General features: G+C 36.8%; 2 protein-coding genes across 2 annotated transcripts in view; one reads left to right on the top strand and one right to left on the bottom strand.

The window, feature by feature from the left end:
- The first annotated feature begins 6,853 nt into the window (after positions 1 to 6,853).
- Positions 6,854 to 8,694, top strand: LOC116268311 (uncharacterized). The gene is made up of 2 exons (XM_031650019.2): positions 6,854 to 7,389; positions 7,579 to 8,694. Exon 2 carries the CDS (start codon positions 7,631 to 7,633, stop codon positions 8,516 to 8,518), a length of 888 nt encoding a protein of 295 aa, XP_031505879.1. The 5' UTR covers positions 6,854 to 7,389; positions 7,579 to 7,630; the 3' UTR covers positions 8,519 to 8,694.
- Positions 8,695 to 16,675: 7,981 nt separating this feature from the next.
- The window catches only part of LOC116254614 (E3 ubiquitin-protein ligase COP1), a 57,758-nt gene continuing 54,503 nt past the window's right edge, over positions 16,676 to 19,930 (bottom strand). Inside the window, exons 12-13 of the mRNA XM_031630116.2 lie at positions 17,401 to 17,511; positions 16,676 to 17,307 (exon numbers count right to left, since the gene is read on the bottom strand). Of these exons, the coding sequence (XP_031485976.1) occupies positions 17,137 to 17,307; positions 17,401 to 17,511 (282 nt within the window). The 3' untranslated portion in view covers positions 16,676 to 17,136. The remainder of the gene's footprint in view (positions 17,308 to 17,400; positions 17,512 to 19,930) is intronic.

Genomic DNA, 19,930 nt, shown 5'->3' with positions numbered 1-19,930 from the left:
AAATGTTTAGATTTTCGTTTCCTTCCAAATTCTTTCCTGCTGATTGAAAACCTAAGCCTCAAAAAAAGAAATACTGCTCAGTACATCTTGTCCAAATCCTCCTTGTCTCCTACTTATAATTGCACATGCTCTATTGAAAGATACGTTTATTTCTCACCTGCCATAAACTTTAAATCATCAAATTAAAGGTAACCCTCCAACATTTATTCAACCAACCCCTTTTATGACTAGTTGTAAACCATATTTTGCTGAATGAAAATAGTGGGAGAATACCTCTTAAGTTTAAACTTGCCCACTATCAACTTCCAAACCATACTAGCCAATCTGCCTTTGAAAAATAATATGGTCTGCACTTTCTTCTTGCTCTTAGCAAATATATCATGTGTTTGTAACACTTAATCCCTTTCTTTGAAGCTTGTTCACCCTAGGTAGTTGATCATTAGAGGCCATAGAAAAAACCAATTTGCTCTCGGGATACATTCCTTTATCCATGCCCATATATGCCATTTTTCACAACCGTTCTTCTTTCTAACTATTTGCCGTATATCTTCAAACTTGATGGACTCTACAGTTTTGTTGTGGAATAAAATATTTTCTTTATCATCCATCAATGTAAGTTTTTCTCCAATTCTTTAAATTAATGGCTTGTACAAAAGAGATAAATATAATGAGCTGACAACTTGTCCTTGATGGAAGACTTGAATGACTTTTCAAATTCAAGTATTTAATCACTAGTCAAAGTATTATATAGACACACCTTGGACCATTTATCTTGCCAAAATCTTATCTCACCACTTTGAGGCCTCCACTTGACAACCTAATAGACTTCCATTCCCATATGATGGCTTTAAACCACAAAGACATCTTAACCCTATATTTGAAATACCACATGCTATGATAGATGATATATCTGTACCAAATTGCCATTGACCAATATGTTGAAGGCTTACAAACAAATAAGGCAAATATAGCCAAATATGCTCTATTCATGTCTTATAAATCATATAAACCAATTTCCCCCTCCAATTTGGGTCGACACAAAATGCTCCAGTCTATCATAGAGACCTTGTAGTTTACCATCAAAACTGCCCCATAAGAATCTACTCATAGCTGATTCCAACTTCTGAAATGGGCCTGAGAATCTCAAAGATAGAACACCAAAATCGATAGATTTGAACAAGAACAGATTTAATTAAGCATATTCAGCCAACATAAGAAAGAAGAGGAATTTTCCATGCTGCCAACCTCTTGTCCACCGTAACCACCAGTTCTTGACACCAATCAGTTTTGAGATTCCCCTTGAAAGCAAGTCCAAGGTATTTTATAGCGAGTAAAGAAATACCCTAAAACATTCCTGTTGATCTCTTGTAAATTGTTTGTATTAACATTGAAAGTCACCAGTTCTGATTTGCTAGGGTTAATTTCAAAGCCAGATCTTCTCTTGATATCATTACACAACGTTAATCAGATGGACTAAGTCACAATTTGCTTCACAAAATAACAAAAGGTCATATGCAAATGATAAAACCATAAGAAAAATCAACCCTCATACATTTAGGAACTTCAATAACTTTGACATCGACATTCTGCTTTAGAAACCTATATATTATCAATATCATACAGTGAAAAGATTAGGGAACAAGGGATCTTCCTGTCTAAGTCTCTTTTCATCTCATAAAACTGACTAATATTGCCATTAACCTGCACTATAAAGAAACCGTGGTGACACATGCCATCACACATTGCACCCAAACATGAGAAAATCCAAGACTACCTAGAGTATATCGGAGGAATCTCCAATTTACTCTATCACATGCCTTTGTCGTATCAACTTTAATACATAAACAGCCCTTCTTCATGTCATCCATACACTGAATTAGTTCTTGTGCAAGAATTACATTAGTGTAAAGGTTCCGCCCAGGCAAGAAAGCAGCCTGTTCCTCACCAACTACCTTCTTCAAACATGCTTTCATGCATTCAGCCAGGAAATTAGAGATGATTTTTTAGACCACATTGCAAAGAATAATGAGTCTATATTGTTTAACACTTCTAATCCATTCCCCTTTAGGAATAAGTGCAATGACAGCTCTATTAACTTTCAATCAAGTTTTCCAGTGCTAAGGAAATTTTCAACAGCTTGGAAGATGTCAAATCCCACAATATGCTAGTGATGCCGAAAAAAAAAACATACAAGAAAACCATCACAACCTGGAACACTCTCTCCATCTAGATTGAAAACTATTATGCAAACCTCCTCCATCAATGGGGGTTTAAGTAGATTTGCATTGTCCATATCAGAAATCTTAGGTCCAGCAGGGATATTGTTCTGTATCTCACCGTTACCTTCTTCCGAGCTCAGTAGATTTAAGAAAAATTCATCACATATTTTTAATCTATTGTTGGTCCCTATGAGTTCTGCCGTCCTGCTCCAATTCAGCTATGTGACTCTTAGTCCTTCTTCCATTTGCTAAAATATGAAAAAATCTTACGTTCCTATCACCTTCCACGACCCATTTTGTTCACAATCTAATCCTCCATAACTCTGCTTCTTCTCGTAGAGCTTCCTCAAGTTCTGCTCTCAAAACAGAATCAAGCTCAGCATGCCTATCTCCATTTTCCATTCTCAATCGCACAGCATCAATATCTTATGATGGCTCATAATTCTGCTATAAACATCACCTACAAAATTCTATTCCAATTTTGATATAATTCTGATCATGGGACATCCACTACAAGATCTTCTCAAAACATTATGAATAATCTACTGGCAAGCTTCTTTTTTCCCCTAGAAAGAATGATATTTGAGAAAGTGTGACCATAAGGTAAAAAAGGAGAGGAAATAGAAGTAAATATTAGCACTATGATCAGAGATGGATCTAGACATTACCATCAAACGACTACAATGACCCCATTTATGCTTCCATTGCTGATTTACTAAGCCCCAATTTGGCTTGCATAAGACCAAATTATCACCTGTTCTATTATTTGACCAGGTGTACTTTTTGTCTTCATCATTCAAAACTGATAATCTACATTAAGCAATAAATCTGCAAAAATTGCGACAGGAAATGCTACTTGGAGGTCGACCAGTTTTACCATGTGTATCCCTTACTTTTATCATGTCTCTCTCATAGCATTGAAATATCCAATCAAAATGCATGCTTCACCCAGACTGCCCATAATACGCTGCAGGCTAGAAAAAAACATTCATTTCAAGAATTGGATCTGTAGGTATATAGATCCCACCAATTAATGTCTACACTTTTTCCTCTAGGAAAAAACATCTTGGACAAATCCAACAGAAGGAAGAATGAGAGAAAGAGAACTATTACAATTATAATAGAAGGGGTGTTAAGGGTGTTTTTGTCAATTAAAGTAGTTCATTTCCTTTACAAAGTTAAACAAACATGATTATTTTATATTTCCTTTCATTTCATCTCATCTAGACTTTTGTAATAGCTTCTTCTCTTTGACTTTCGTAATAGCTTCTTTTCTTTCCATTTTATATGTCCCCATCAATTTTCTGCCCTTGTCTTTTTCTTTCCTTTCCATCTATTAAAAATTATTTCTTTTCTATCCATCCAAACATAGCGTAAGAGGGTCACCTACAGAATTAGTTGATCGGCTTAATAAGAGTTCTTTTGATTTTGGAATTAAATTTTCGACTTTGATTTCAAGGCCAATATTTTTTTATTTTGTGATACGTGATACCAACAGCTACCAAGCAAGAGACTCCTGAAATTATGTTCTTTCATTAAAAAATGCGTCATATTCTTGAACTTCTTTTGGCGTAAGTGCTTCCAATTAACTTCATGTAGTGCGCGTGCAAGTTTCAGAAAAGTTTGTTCGTTCAAGAGAAGGAAACCTACCTTCCTATTTCGTACGTCACTTCCGACCAATAGCCCGAGTCCAAGAGAATTGTGATGAAGTCACTATGCAGTCCGATGATTCCTATTTTCTTTTTTCTTTTTTTCCATTAAATGCTGTCCTCGTGAGGTGTGGTGGTACTCTTAGTTCAAATTAACCGAAAGCATAAGTAAGCCATAGCAGGAAATATTAAAAAGCATATACTCTACGCGATCCCCGTTTTTCATATTTTGGCGAAACCAGACTCAGGCGGAGGCAAGTGTGCATTTATTATTTTTATATTGATATATTTGAGCAAGTTTTTTATTTATATATTGATGCTCCTTAAAAAATTAAGATTTTATACGTAGTGCCCTTTAATCCACCCCTGCACTGAATCCTTACATAAAAAATTTCTACATAATATAATTTTCTCAATCAACTTGCTATATCAATATTCTGAAAAGCTAGGGTGTTGTTGAAGATTGATAAAATCAAAGAACTTTGTATTCCCCACCGGACGAATTGAGTACTGATTATTTTGAAAAGCGTGCTTGTATACTTCAGCTTGCGCCATTAATTAATTTCCTCCCTCCCCTTCATCCTTCTGATTAATTATTTTGTATGATTGTGATTGTTTCCACCAGCAGCTTCCTTATTTTTATGTGACCGTCACCTTGTTATCCGTTTGTAAATGTAAAAACACTTTTCTTTAAGTTGCAATCAGTTGTTGGTATGCTACGTGTTATATCAGCTTGATTCTTCTCAACACAATAAGCCCGATACAGGGTTATTATTTTTGTTATTTTTAAATCAATTTTCAAATGTTTAAAATTATTTTTAAAAATCAAAAAGCAAGGTGATACGAGTGCACGGGTATCGACCTTTTATGCGGCACCAGGGAGCAAACCAATATTGATATTTGCAAAACTGGCAAAGGGTTAATGTAAAACCCTGATAGATCATATTGCCATGAAATGCACCGCGGGGGGGGGGGGGGGGGGGGGGGAGGGGGAGGAATGGTGGTGACATTGAAATCTAGATCACTCTTAGTTAAATTCCTAACAAATCTTTTCGAAGTTAATTGGAGACCTTCTGAGCCAGTACTGAAAATTATTGTCCAATGGTGCGCCATTTCTTGTTGCCATTGTATATGGAGTCATTCTCCACTAGCTTATGGTGAGTAATAATAATTGATTATTGTCTTCCGATTAATTAATTGAACTTTTTAGCCATTAATAATTTCTTTATTGTATGAATCTTTCGCAAATCATTTGAGTTTTCTTAAGGCTGTTTGCTATTTGTTGTAATTGAATATCCATGCCAACCTTCATATGCATGCTCTCCCCCTTGTTATTGGCGCAGCAAGTTTTCTTCTTCTTTTTTTTGGAGGATTTGAAATAAACCTAAAATCTGACAGTAAGAAAAAAAACACACCTAGTTTCTTGATATTATTTAAAACATAACTATTTTTTTCTGAAACGTGTCAGCCAGACCTTATGCCACCACTAATTTGAATTGGGCTAACGAGATGATGTGATTAATATATAACTTTAGCACAAATGAAATTTGGCTTCGATCATTGACCTCTTCAATTATACCATCAATGTTAATGTGCATCTAATGATATGTAAAAGCAGCTAAATGAATAAATGGAAGAAAATTGTCCAAAAGAAATCTAAATTTGTTACCAATGTCAACTGTTTTATTTTTCATGTCATACTTTAGAAGGAAAAATGATGTTTTTATATCTATTCAACAAGAAACTTGACATATTAAACTCATCAGCTTTTTAAAATTAAATGTGGTAAAGACTTAAATGAATGCCTTCTAACAATATTAATGAAAAGCAAGGTGGTTTTTGTTATCACTGATTTTTTAGGTTTGCCTGTGAAAAATATTCTATTTTTCAACTTCTGAGGAAGATTGACGACTAGCTAGTTATGCCAAAAAGTGTCACCTTATGTATGACTGAAGTTTTGGACGCCTTTAGCTTGAACCTAATTTCACTTTCTCTAGCGAGTCGGGCAGAGTCAGATTGGTGAGTCGAAATTGTTTTTATCATTTCTAAACTTGTTATCGCTTGCAAGTGGTAAGAATAAACAAAGCCTGGGAAACCATGGCTTTTGATAGAGTTGAATCGCATCCAAACTGCTACCATTAGCATCAGTCGCAGAGTCGGAGATTTAATGTGAAGTGAGAGTGCAGGTTTGGATGCAGTTACAAGCTTGGCAAGAACGACTTCAAGAGCACAAAAAGCCTTGGAGTACTCTTGATAGAAATGGCCCTTTGTAAAACGCTACAAATTTGCGTCACCTATTCTAAATTGGTATTGATTTTTTTTGAACAATTTGATAGGTAGATTCAGTTATTTAATTGATGCAAACACTCAAACGTTTGAATTCAAAAGGGTGAAATGAATCAGTACGGTCGTGATTAAGATGATCGACTATCAAGAGCTCCTAGAGCAATAATGTTGCAAAAATTTTGGCTGAACATACAAACTGATCGGAGTATTTTCAATCTTCACAAACGTTGTTGAAAACGGTGCTACTGGCCGCACCGCATCGTTTCGCTCACCTCCCATAAAAGTAGAGGCACAGACACGTATTCAATGTTTCTTTATTTTTATATTAACTTTATCAAATGTTTGTTCTATCATGCCCTTGATATATAAATCTGTCCAAAAAAATTTCTCATAAAAAGCAAGGCAACATGACCCTATACATAGGGCCCTTTTCATTTTATACAGCTCTGCTGTTTGAACTTTTCACAAGTTCACTAGAAATCAAATATTGAATTAAAAAAAAAAATAGCCACGACCGATACGGGTCGATAAGTAACGGCCAACGGACCAATACGCCGTATCGTTGAGGCTCCCAACAACGCCCAACGTGTTCTGATAAAGAGAGGAGAGCGTGAAGCGCCGGACCGTCGTTTTTAGCGGCATAGCTTTCACGTCCTCCCCTCCCCTCTTATGGATGAAAATGAAAGACGCGAGCCAAACTTTAGAAGCAATTTGGATTCGGGGATCAGATCCGTGATCCATTTAATCAGGATGGAAACGATTCAGATCCATGATACATTGACCTGCTTGACAAGGACCGCTGGTTGGTGGCCCTTACCTGATCACACCGTCGGAAGGAGAATTGGCATAAAGAAATCTCTCTGCTCCTTAACTACCTCATATTCCTTCCCCCTTTTCCTCCTGATCTATTAAAAAAATCCACAAAACCCAACAAAGAAAGAGGGAAAAAAACAAAAAAGCGAGTGAAAGAAAGAAAAAGTGGGAGGTGTCTGGTATTTAAAGCCGCGTCTCTCACCAGACTCCTGCCTGCCTGGGGGAAAGATCTTCTCTCTTTTATTTTCTCCTGTTTCTTGCCTTTCCTTCCAAGTTGAGAGGGAGAAGAGGAGCAGTGGACCACCAGCAACAGCAGTATCACCTCACCGTGGAGATTGATTGATTATGATCTCACGGGGCTTCCATGGAAGAAAATGATGCTTCGCATGCTTCCTTTTCTAATTAATAAAGCGTCCATTTCTGTATGTTCCACTGCTGGCATCATTTCTTCACCATTACCATCATTCTCGCTCCCCCCAAAACACGCTCCCTTTCTTTTTATCTTTTTCTTTTAATCTTTTTCGGCATCATCACCGTCTTCTTCTTCTTCTTCTTCTTCTCTTTTCTGCACTCAATGCCTGATTTTCTCCAGTTTTGTTGAGCATTTCCAGGAAACGGAACGTGGGCTCTGTGTCAAACGACTAGCGTCTCATTCTAAAGTTGATGAGAAGGCAAGATGGTGACGCAGGAGAGCACAATGTTGGTTTCTCTGTTCCTGCTGAGATAACCCAGGCGGTGAAGGCGTTGATCGATCTTCTTCTTGAGGAGGCAGAACCCACGAGAAGGAGTTCATTCTTCTGCTGCGAGGAAATGGAGGCGGAGAGGAGAAGCAGCAGAAAGTGGAAAGTTCTGAGAGGGAAACTCAAACTCAGAGGAATCGGCTGCTGCGGTAGCTCCTGGAGCTCCGCGGCTTTAGACGGGGACGACATGGCGGTGGCTGAAGGAGAAGAAGAAGCAGAAGCGCGAGATGTATGTACTCCGCATCACCATGACACAGAAATGGAGAGAACAGAATCTATAGAAGAAGAAGAACCACCACGAGTAGAAGAACAAGATCAAGAAGAAGAAGAAGAATCACCAAGAGAAGAAGAAGAAGAAGAAAACCAGAACTTCGAGAGAAGCCGGACAGGGACAACAGAAAACGAGACAACAGAGGCAGCATCCATGATAAGGAGAGAGGCGACCATGAATCTGGCCGCGGCGTTAGCAGCAGAGCGGCATCTGAGGGCCGCTCAAGATTGTGAGCAGACGGAAAGCATGCAGCAGCCGTTTCGAGTGTCATTAATGGCGTTGCTCGAGCAAGAACACGAAGGTGGGAACGGCAACGACAATAACAACAAGAATAAGAAGAAGGGGGGACGGGGAGCGGAAGAATCGCCTGGTGCAGGCTGCTGCTCCTGCTGCTGCGTCTGTATGTCGAGAGAGAAGGGCGCTGCCTTCATTCCGTGCGGCCACACATTTTGTCGAGCGTGCAGCAGGGAACTGTGGCTTAACCGTGGATCTTGTCCCCTCTGCAATCGCCAAATTCTGGAGATCCTCGACATCTTCTGAAGGAAGGAGGAGGAATAATGAAGGAAGGCGGAGGAAGAAGAAGAGGCTCCTCCTCTCTCTGTTATCTTCTTCCTTTTCCCTTGTATTTTTTTTCTCTTCCTTTCTTTTATCTTATAAAAATTGTTCTTGAAACGTTTGCCAACGCATGGCTTGAATAAGAAGGCAAGAAAACGGCACGAGGGTCCCCTGACTCCCTCTCTCTTTTCTTCTTTTTCTGTTGTTCTCTTGAGATCCCTTCTCCATTTTGGAGATCTGAACGGGAGAGGGGAAGGACCAACAAGAGGTGGTCGGCTTCTCCCTTGGGCTTTGTCATGGCTTTCCACCTTCACTATCCATTTGCATGCGACGTCGTTGCTTCTCTAAAGTTTTCTGCGTTAGATTTCTATGTATGGGCTTGTCTAATTTGGAGGAAGCGCCATGTGAATGACTAATGTCAATAATAGCAATTGGGAAAGCAGGCTCAGCCAGTTTGTGCTATAAGGTTCTCCGTTTATGCCCTCTTGCATATCTGGTAGTATATTTTGAAGTAAATATAACGGTGTAGTTGAATGCCACAGTCCAAAAACATAGAAATAAAAAAAATATAAAAAAATCAGTGTATATTCAGGTGTGGACCGTTCGATCTCTGCGTCAGTTTGGACTTATCTATTCAGGTTTGGATCAGGCTCAGATTTGAATCCCAGTCAGATACAGGGCTAGGATTCGGATTCACTTGTAAAACTGCAGGTGAAGTCTGAACCTTATCTGTAATTGGATCCAGTATTCTTTACCAATATCAGCTAATTGGTTTCAAATTTTGATCTTGGCAATCGTATCCCATCACTCCAGTACTTTATCCTCTTTGCGGCAATGGAGATATTCCTGGGAATGTCTTCTAATTCTTTAGTTTTGGGTGTCATTCCACTGGGGCCTAACTCTTTTCTTAAAGCTGCTGATGTCTCTATCCCTCTGCATATGATCTTTACTGCCATCAACCACCCAAGTTTTTAACTCTGAATTCCTCCACAAGGATATCATCTGCCCGTGTTGGATTGAAAAATAGTTTCATGGGTCTTGAGCAATTACATTCCAAAAACTGATTTCTTGTGTTTTATTCCAAGAATCTAATAGGTTCATAGTCTAATAAATTCTCAGGTCTGACCGTTGGTTTGGAGAGTGGAGTTCAATTGTAATACTTTTTGGTTTTAAACACTAAATGGCAAGGTAGTATCCTCAATGCAGTCATGCTTCCAGCACTCTTCTGAAAACACGTACAAAAGTAAAATTGGTCGGAAAGCTGAAGAAATTTATATCCTGAGGTTCATAAGTAAATGCTCTTATCTTATAGAGCTTGTGATAAGCCATTCTGAAGTAATGAGATCGCGCAGATGAAGCACAACCTTTGGTACCCAGTCTTGCCACATCTATTGTAAAAGATAAAAGAAGAAAATCGGGTGTTGCCATGTTACTTACAAAAGATAATTGGAAAAACTGAGAATATGATGGTGACCAAAATCTATTTAAATCTGTAAACGTATGAAGCCACCTTCAAAACGAAACATGACCAGCCTCCACTCTTTCTCTTGTGATGATTGACGAAAAAGCGAAGAGAAAAGAGGATTTGTTCATGGATGTGGGTACATTAAGCCAAACCACATAAAATTGGATGTTTTCTTAATTTCTTTTGTGTGCTTCTATATTCTTTTATTTTACATAGTATCAGAGCTTCAACGACCCAACCCACTTTCACATCGGGTTCAAAATCCTGGTTAGACAGATCCCAACCTGCCCCTAGCAACTTTGGTTTCAGCCCCAAAAAGACTAAGAACTAGAACAATGAACTATTTCGACAACCCCTTTTATAAGTCTCCCAATCTCTCACAATCTTAGATATGAGATTAAATTTCTGAGGTATTACAATCCACTTTAAAGGCACATGCATCCTTAAGTGAAACTCCAAGTCTAAGTGTTGAATCCCAAGAAAGAATAATTGGCAAACTCAAGAATCGGACTCGGATCAGCAGCCAACTAGGTCAGCGGGTCATTGGGTTGACTTGGTGACTAAGTTGGTCAAGTATTAAGAATCAGACTATCAACATGCAATCGAGTTACCAGACTCTCTCTCTTTGTTTCTAATTTTTTCCTGAATGATATAATTAACTACTCAATGTTTAAAGACTTGGTGAAATCATTAAAATGTAAAAAAAAAAAATTATTTTCTCTGGTGTTTGGTGGTCACTGATGGTCCGACCGACCACGTTCGGAGCATCAAAAATAAAGAAAAAGAGAAAGAGAGAGGATGAGGCTGCTTTGGGGTTGTACAAAAACACTCAACAAATGGTCCACCCTCTTTTATATATATATATATATATATATATATATATATATATATATATATATATATATATATATATATATATATATATATATATATATATATATATATAACCAATTCATCCTCCTCCTCCTTTTTTGGTCTTTCCATATTCATTCAAGAAAAAAACGAAATCAAAATCAATTTCTATCATTCATTTAATTTTATATCACCAAAACTCAAATTGAACCTGACTCGGGCCGAGTCAACCGAGTCAGTCGATTCTTGGTGTGGATTGCTTGGGTCCTTACCCATGGCCCGATAAGTGAACGATCTCAATTCGACTCAAGCGATTCCTGACTAGATCGCCGGATTTGCCAACTATGTAGGAAGGTTAAAAAGTAGGACAACCTATCCCTTTAACAACCCCCTTTATAAGGCCCTTAAGAACCTTTACAATTTTAGATACAAGATTAAACTTTTGGAATGTTATAAGAATAATCTCTGACCCGAACGTCTTATTATCATAGCTGTTGCAAACACTAGCACACAACCATGTTTTTCATCATATTTCCTAGCTCTGACATATGCCTATGATGCAATGGAATGCATACTCTCTCTTGTGCCGATCAAAGTCTATTTTAACCAATTATCTTTGAGTGTTTTATGATGAGTAAACACTTAATGAGGTATGTTGACAACTCTTTCCCTTCAACATCTAAGTTCTTTCATGGTAATCAGTCTAAACCAAACCGAGCCTATAATGCCTGGAACCATGTAGACAGTTAGCCTTAAGCTATACTAAGGATACTATCGTCGAGCCATGTCATCTGAGTAGTGAATCTGACTTTGTCATTATCTTTGTTGACACAAATAAGAACCTTCCCACATTTTCTGAGTTTTATGTCATGTTGGTATCTCAAGAAAATTGATTCAACATGCTTACTTCTCATACTACCATGCAAATGGACTCATAGTCGAGGGACAATTGTGAAGGGTCTTCATCAAATCGGAGTTTATATGTTATGCTAATAAAACCCCTGCTCAAGGCTCGAATATGACCCACTCAAACACCACGTAACATGTCAGCTTTGCAGGTGGAAAAGCTACAGCACCTGATCGTGTTGGGACATTTCCAAAGCCTTTATGGCCATGCATTGAATGCTGGAAATAACATGGGATTGAGGGAAGACCAATGCTAGTAAATTTGGTAATGAAGCCAATAAGGAATTTGAGTGGTATCTTAATATGGGTGTCATACCTCATATAGCTAATTCTGATTAGCAAATGCATGGTAGATTCTCTTACATCAGTAATGAGACTATTCTCATAGGAATGAATAACATATGCATATTTTTCATGTTAGTAATGTCTTCTTCCTAGCAACTTTTTCTTCCTTCCATTCAAGAATGTTTTCCATGTATCTTATGCACAGAAAAACCCATTATCTGTCCCAAAATTAACTAGAAATTACATATGAAAGATTGAGTTCAATATTATACACTTGCAGATAAGAAAAATGCTTCACATTAAACCTAATAAAAGCCAACTATAAGTTTAGACTGCTCTTTAATGTCATACCTGATAAAACAAGCATCATCATGATGGTATTACTCTGCTGAAAAAAATGGTCATAACCAACTGCTATTTATTGTTTTTAAAAACTCTAGTTCAATTTGAATTGTGGATCCTAGTTCAACCTTTTACTTGTGGCATTATGACCTTCAACATGCTTACTTTTATATGCTCTCTCTCAACAACATTATACTAAGTTGACCTTTTATTGTAGAAAAGCATGAACTAGTTTCTTATGTTGCATGTGCGTTGGGAAAAAAAGAATCATCTTCCCTTTCCAAATTTGATTCCCAAGTTATTTCTCATGTTGAGTTGCCAGATGTTGTTCTATGGGAATCATCACCATGCTTGTCTCATGATCGATATGCATGTTATTTGCTTTTTGAGGATCATTATTCTAGATTTGTTTAGATTTTTTTATTGGTAAAAGTAGCTGCCATTTTTCATGCTTCAAAGTCTTAGAATATTGTGAAATGACAATTTAGGAAGAAGATTAAAATATTTATAATGACGGAAGTGGTGAATTCTTAAGTAAGGAATTTTTAGCTTTTTTTTATTCTAAGGAAATTCAACAATGGCTTACATTTCTTTCTACAACTCAACAAAATGGGAGTGTAGAAAGAAAAAATTGTCAATCTTGTTGAAATGGGGTTAAGCATGTCTGTTCATGCAAATTTACCATTACATTTTTGGATGGATGCTCTAAAAGCTGCTGCTCATATTACCAATTAGTTAGAATCAGAAAATCTTCAAAACCAAACCCCATATGAAACAAAATCTGAAGCTTCTGTTTTTCCTTGTATATGAGACATGTCAAGGTTATTTATATTGTAGCCTTGTTTGACAGAAATATGATTATATCTCACCATATGATTTTTTTATGAAAAAACATTTTGTTTACTATATTGAATCCATGAAGTCTAAAAATGTCACCAATTTAATTTGTCCTTCATAACCGATGTCCATGCTCAAATAGAAACCCATCTTTTTATCTCTTACGACTCAAGAAAAAAAGATTACTCGTTATCCCAAACCTACATTTGCAGGAGAACCACTAAACCATGATTCAGATTCAACATGTACTTTTAGAACTTGCCTCCACAACCCATGATCGGTACCTAAACTCAACCTTGCAACCAAATAACCAAGTCCAATTAAATCTCATCAATCATTGCCCACTTTACACTCATCCTTTGGTGTCTAGTCCCACGATAGAATCTATGACACAAGATCTTTACTTGTCAAAAAATGAAGCTTCTAACCTATAAGGTGCTCAATAGAGACCTTAGATGGTTGACAAGTGAGATACAACGTTTGGGAACTTGTCCCTCATAAGCCCAATCTTAATATTGTTGGGTGTCAATAGAATTATAAAACTAAACACCATATTTATAGTTTTATAGCTCACTTCAAAGTAAGGTTGGCTGGAAAGAAGTACAATGAACAGTAGAACAGGACTACTTTGATACAGTTAGCGCTATTGTCAAAACTACCACAATTAAACTAGTTTTAGCTATTTCTTACAATCAGAGATGAAGTATACATCAACTCGACCCAATCATGTTGTCGCCTCAAGAAGTCTTTATATTCTCAAACAAGCACCACAAACATGGTTTGACAGTATAAGTAATTTTTGGTAACATCTAGATTCAAGGAGTCCAAGTTTAATTCATCATTGTTTAATTACATATCATCTACTTCATTTGTGTGTGTGTGTGTGTGTGTGTTTGTATGACATTATTCTTGTGTGTTTGTATGACATTATTCTTACTAACAAGTCAAATGAAGAAATACAAGACATTATAAATGACATTGGTTACCACTTTTTCCATTAAAGTTTTGGGGGCCTTCACTATTTCCTCAAATTGAGGTTGACCAATGTAAAAGACGTTCTTAGGGATGTCAATATATTTGATTTAGATCAGCTATCCAACCAAACTTTCAAAAAAATCAGATATGAAAAATAATTTAATATCTGATTGAGAAATTGGATTGGATTTACATTCGAGAAATGACAGCCCATTAGGTTCAAATTCTTATATACATAAATATCCAATCGGATCAGATTTAGATTCGGATTAAATTTAGTTTAAATAAATATCCTATACCCAATGCTCTTACATTTTTAAAATCAGCCACATTCGATTCAAAATTCAGATTCAAATTCAGATTTGAATGTAAAAAATGAACTCAGATTGTGAAATCGGATTTTGGATGTGGCTTCAGATTTGATTTGTTCATATTTGAATTCAAATTCAAATCTGAATTTGTGAATATCTGAACAGATACAATTAAGAGTATATCCAATTTGAATTTGATCAGTTGACCTCCCTAGATGCTCTCATGCTCTCACTAAGGAAATATATATCTGACATCTTGACAAGAGCATGCAATGATGGAAGCTAAACATGTCGTTGCCATTGACACCAATAATGCTTCTATGTTTGAAGGCAGTTCCTTACCAGATGCTATTTTTTGTTTGAGCATAGTTGAGACTCTTCAATACGTTACATTGGTCTCAAATGGCCATTGCTAGAATGAACTACCTGATGCTCATTAGGCATATGTTAAACACATCATCAAACACTTAAAAGCCTCAAATATCTTTTGGACTCATCCCATAAGGTGGCTAATTGAATGTTAGAAGTCTACTTTGATGTTGATTAGGCTAGATGCCCCGATGACCAACATTTAACAAATAAATTTGTTACATTATTGAAAGGAAATAGGATTGCACATGGATCAAACAAGCAGCATATTGTTGCTCAATCATCAAGGCATAGTACAAGACTTTAGCATCTGAATTAATGTGACTCAAATCCTTCATGACTAAACTACATGCACTAGATCATGGGATTCTTATTTCGGGATATGGCAAAGAGCAATATATCGGTTTCAAATCTGCTTTACATACTCTTACCAAACATACTTAAAGATTTTCATTTCATTTGTGTAAAAGTGGTCAAGAAAGATATTCAAATTGAATCTAACCCCTCCAAAAACTAATTTGCTGATATTTTGAGAAAGACACTCCATGGACCACAATTTCATCATTTGAAAAAACAAGCTCAAGTGGGTTGACACCTTATTTCACTTGAAGGAGCATGATAGAATTCGTGATAAGCCTTTCCAAAACGATGAGAATGTGCAGATCAAGCGCCATCCACAAGAATCGAGTCCTTCCATATCTATTGTTGAAGATAAAAAAAAAAATCAGGTGTTGACATGTTAGTTATGAAAGATAATTGGAATTGCGTGTGAATAACTACAGTAACCAAAATTTCTTTACAGCTGTAAAATGTGGGAGCCACCTTGAAAACTAGATAAAATTAGCCCTCTCTCTTACAGAGAGAAGAGGGTTTGTTCATGGATGTATGCATCATTAAGTCAAACTCCTTTTATGTTCTTCTCTATTATTTTATTTTACATTATCTAAATGAAAGTTTATGCCTAAGGATTTCAAACTCCACTAGGACTATAAATATCCACTTTCCCACCATATACTCCCAAAGCTTTAAATAGTAGATGTTCATAGCAAGATTTGAGTGCCATTACCATTCTATAAGCCAAAACAACAATGGGCTCGTCGGATCAATTCAGCTTTGGCTTTGGTTTTCGTTCTAGTGCAAACCAACTGCTTAGTGCATTAAATATCAAGTTGGCTGTGTTTGGTTTCGTTTGACTGAACCCACTTAGGGGTTCGAGTTAGACTCTGCTTGGTTTCATTTGAATGAACCCACTTGGGGATTCTACTTTTCCGCCCTTCAAAACCTGATCAGATACTATTGTGGTGTACAGCAAGCTGACTGACCCTATGATCCAATAACTTGAGATTTCAGCTCTAAGGTCCATATAGCCCTGCCCTGGTAATTGGATCCTTGGCTTTAAACTAATCCTAAAAGAAATGAACCATCTTTTGCCCTCTTAAAACAACTCCCACAGCCATTTGCTTGCCTATGCTTAACCAATGACCCCATTGGTCTACCCTTTTGAACCAAACGCTCCAAATGAGGTAATTAGAGGACTCAAAGAAGTACGCTCACTTGAAATAATCTATTCAGCGTCCAATACAGCTACAAGGTAACTGGAGAAATTTTATAGATGATAATGTGGGAAACTATCCAACGGCAAAAAAAACCAAACACCCAACTGCCGATATTTCGCATCATGTGAGGCTGCTAAAGTTGCAGTTCTTGACACCAAAAAACGTCTATTATCATAAAATTTCTGTGCTACTGGGGAAGATTTATTCAGCCTTTCAGAGCTTGAGAGTAGCAAGAAGATTTGGGTTTACGATGAATTTACTACGGTGATTTGTGGTAATTCAAAAACCATATCCTTTTTCATCAGCTAAAGAAATGGGCGGCATGATGTGCAACTTGTTGCTACAGCCTTCAATTCAGAAATCAGATACCAAGTTGAAAACCATCCATAGCATCAAAATCAGCAAGCTGAGAAGCTATGGAGAACTATGAATAGAACTAGTACAGCAGACCCGACACATCCACCTAGCAGTTTGTTCTCTTGCTTCTATTCCGGAAGAGGGTGACGTTCGAGGAATATCCATCTGTCTGAGATTGTCTCCCAGGCATCAAGAGCAAGAGGTACACAGTAGCACCATGTACCGTAACGAATATAAACAGCAACATCATCACTTCTGACATCGAAAAATACTACTGATGATTAAGATACTATGCCCATTAGGAAGAGAACTATATTACATAATGCATATACAACATATATTTTCTTTTCAAGGTGCCAAAACAAGAACTTTGATTGTGCCTTGGCTATTGGCTGTCAGCATTGTTGGACTATCACTCTTCCAACAAACAGCACTAATAAAATATGATGCTGCATCATCATCAGCATCATCCACATCAGGAGATCCAAATCTATGCCATGCTGCAGGTTTGGAAATTGCCTGTACAAAATTAAAGCATATCTTCCATGTCAGTCATGCAGAAAATAAACGAAGCCAGATGGAAGAGATACAGTTTACTTCTACTTTCCCAACCTTGTGGTAGACGAACACTTCATTAGTTTCGCTGCCACATGCAATATATTCACTATTCACAGTGAGACCTACAAAGTTCTTTTCATTGGTATGACCTTTAAATACTCGCATCTGATTTATGGAAACACACATAGCAAAACTGTTAGTTCCATATTTTCCTTCAGAATTTCATGCTTTACCAACAGTAGACAAGGAAATGCAGAACAGGTAATAGTGATCAGACACTCCAACAATAAAATGAGACATCGAGCAACTTACTAAAGATATTAACATATAAAGGGAGCTTGAGACAACAAGAAATGTTCACGTTAACATCCCCATGAAGCTATAAACTCCAAGGACAGGAATTCAATTAAGGGACCATACTATAACAACATACATTGGATTAAATGAATAAATACACAATCCTTGAACCTCGAAGGATCTATAAACCAGGAATGTGCCACCACAGATTTGTAAACAGAGGACAACCCAACAAAGCAGGAAGACAGGATCTAGAAGATACTACGTTGTCAAGGGTGCACCATGGCCAAGTGACCTAGCACTCTCGTGGTATTGCCTAGGACACTTAGGCTTGCCTAGGCACCGAACCCTGTAAGTGTTTTCTGTCAGAAAAATATGTAATACATATATATCAATATATGTCTAATTTCACACACACACACACACACACACACACACACACACACATATATATATATATACATAGGGAGATGAAGTCATCCAGCCATCCGGCTATCAACACCAAACTATTTTAACAATTCCATTTTTGTTCCCACATACAAACTCGATAGGAGCAGCTACAATTCATGGGTAGACAGAGACTTATTAGAAAGCAATGAATATGAGGCTATATAATTAAAAAGCAAGGAATATGAAGCTACATATGGTTCCCAAACCTACACCTACGTTGGTCAAGATAAATAATGGAGTAGGAAAAACACTTGATAAAGAAGAGAGACAAAACTGAAATGTATGTGACAAATAACAAGATTATTAGGAAATGAAGAATCGTGGATGCTTAGTGGAATAGATCATAGGATTGTCTTTGACCTTCTCTACTACAACAAAACTAGTGAAGCTTAGGATATTTAAAGGTATGTAAACCAAACGAAACATGACTCATACATTGCTAAGAGACTATTTCATAGAGCTATCCTCCGTTTAGAACCAAATTGATCAATTAGAGCCAAAAATTGAGAATAAGAACATCTAATTGTGTTGAAAAAGAAAAAGATCAAGTAGATGAAGAAAGATTCTTTACTTCTCTCGCCTCTTTCATCTCATCCACCTATTTATGAAACTCTCACTAGGCTTAGTAGAGAAGAACAAGGATGAAGATGAATAAAAGTGCCAATAGTGTGATACAACTAACAAAAATATGAAACAAGAAAAAAGAGTTCTTGCAATATGAAGACCAGGAAACCATGTCATATACTATAGACCACTGCACTAATGCACTTGAACAACTACAATAATTTCTTAAAAAAGGAGAACCTTAAGTAATATGTCCACATTGAGCCACAGTCCCCAGTTCAAGGACTTCAAATCTAATGACAAAAAGGTAGCAGCAACTTCATCAAATCAAAAAGAGGGAGACAATCTATTGGATCAAAATATTCCCAACACAATTGGTAAAAGTTCTTCAACTTCTTCCAGTAGGAATTTTCGCTGTAGCTGTCTCTTCAGCTTCTCATTTTTTATGTGAATTGTCAATCTTAGACTACGATGCTTCACTCCATATGACTCCAAATAAAATCAATATTATCCCATTGTCATAACAATTGAATGCTTCCTTTGTTTCTAAGGAGGATGCCTCAAATCTTAAAATTAAATGCAAAGGAGATTTTGAAAATTAAAAAATCTTTATATACCAAAAGATGTATCCCAAAATTAAACTTAAATAGTCTTTTTGTATATCAATTCTCCAAACTTAAAGTATCATATAATATTTTTTTTCATCAAATATTTGTCAGGTGCTGGATCACAAAAACAAGAAATTGATTGGGAATGCCATATAAAGGAAAATTTTTATTATGTTCATTTTTTGTAGCATTCCAACACATTATTTTTGTAACCTTTTCTATGACAGATATATAGAAATTTTTGAGCAATCACAATTTAAACAAGCTTTCATCCTTACCATTACTTAAAGATTTGTGCAATGAAAAGCGTATTTGTTAAAGATGCAAAAGAGTTTTTCTGAAATATTAGGAAGTTAGGGAGGAGTTCTTTAAATGCTTTCTTATTTTTATTGGACTACTTTTGTAAATTCTCTAATCCTAATCTCTTTTAATAGAGATTAGGGTCACGTAATGAAGTATTCCTTTCGGCTCTCTCTCTCTCTCTTGTAACATGGTATCAGAGCAGGGTTTGGCGTCGACTGCAAGATGAGTTTTCCGGTGACCTTCTTCTCAGGCAACCACCTTCTCCGACGACAATCTTTCCGGCGAACAGCCAAGTGAGTTCCTTACTGTTTTATCGTCCTTTCTCTTGTCATTGCCATCCTTTATTCCCTCTTATCACCCAA

This window comes from Nymphaea colorata, chromosome 1, assembly GCF_008831285.2.
Source record: "Nymphaea colorata isolate Beijing-Zhang1983 chromosome 1, ASM883128v2, whole genome shotgun sequence".
NCBI lineage: Eukaryota > Viridiplantae > Streptophyta > Magnoliopsida > Nymphaeales > Nymphaeaceae > Nymphaea > Nymphaea colorata.
The sequence above is the reverse complement of the archived record's forward strand: the minus strand, read 5'-3'. Positions and strand labels throughout refer to the sequence as shown.

Bases quoted from the DNA above. Each gene is read 5' to 3' on its own strand.
- LOC116268311 (XM_031650019.2), top strand. From the start codon at position 7,631: ATGAGAAGGCAAGATGGTGACGCAGGAGAGCACAATGTTGGTTTCTCT.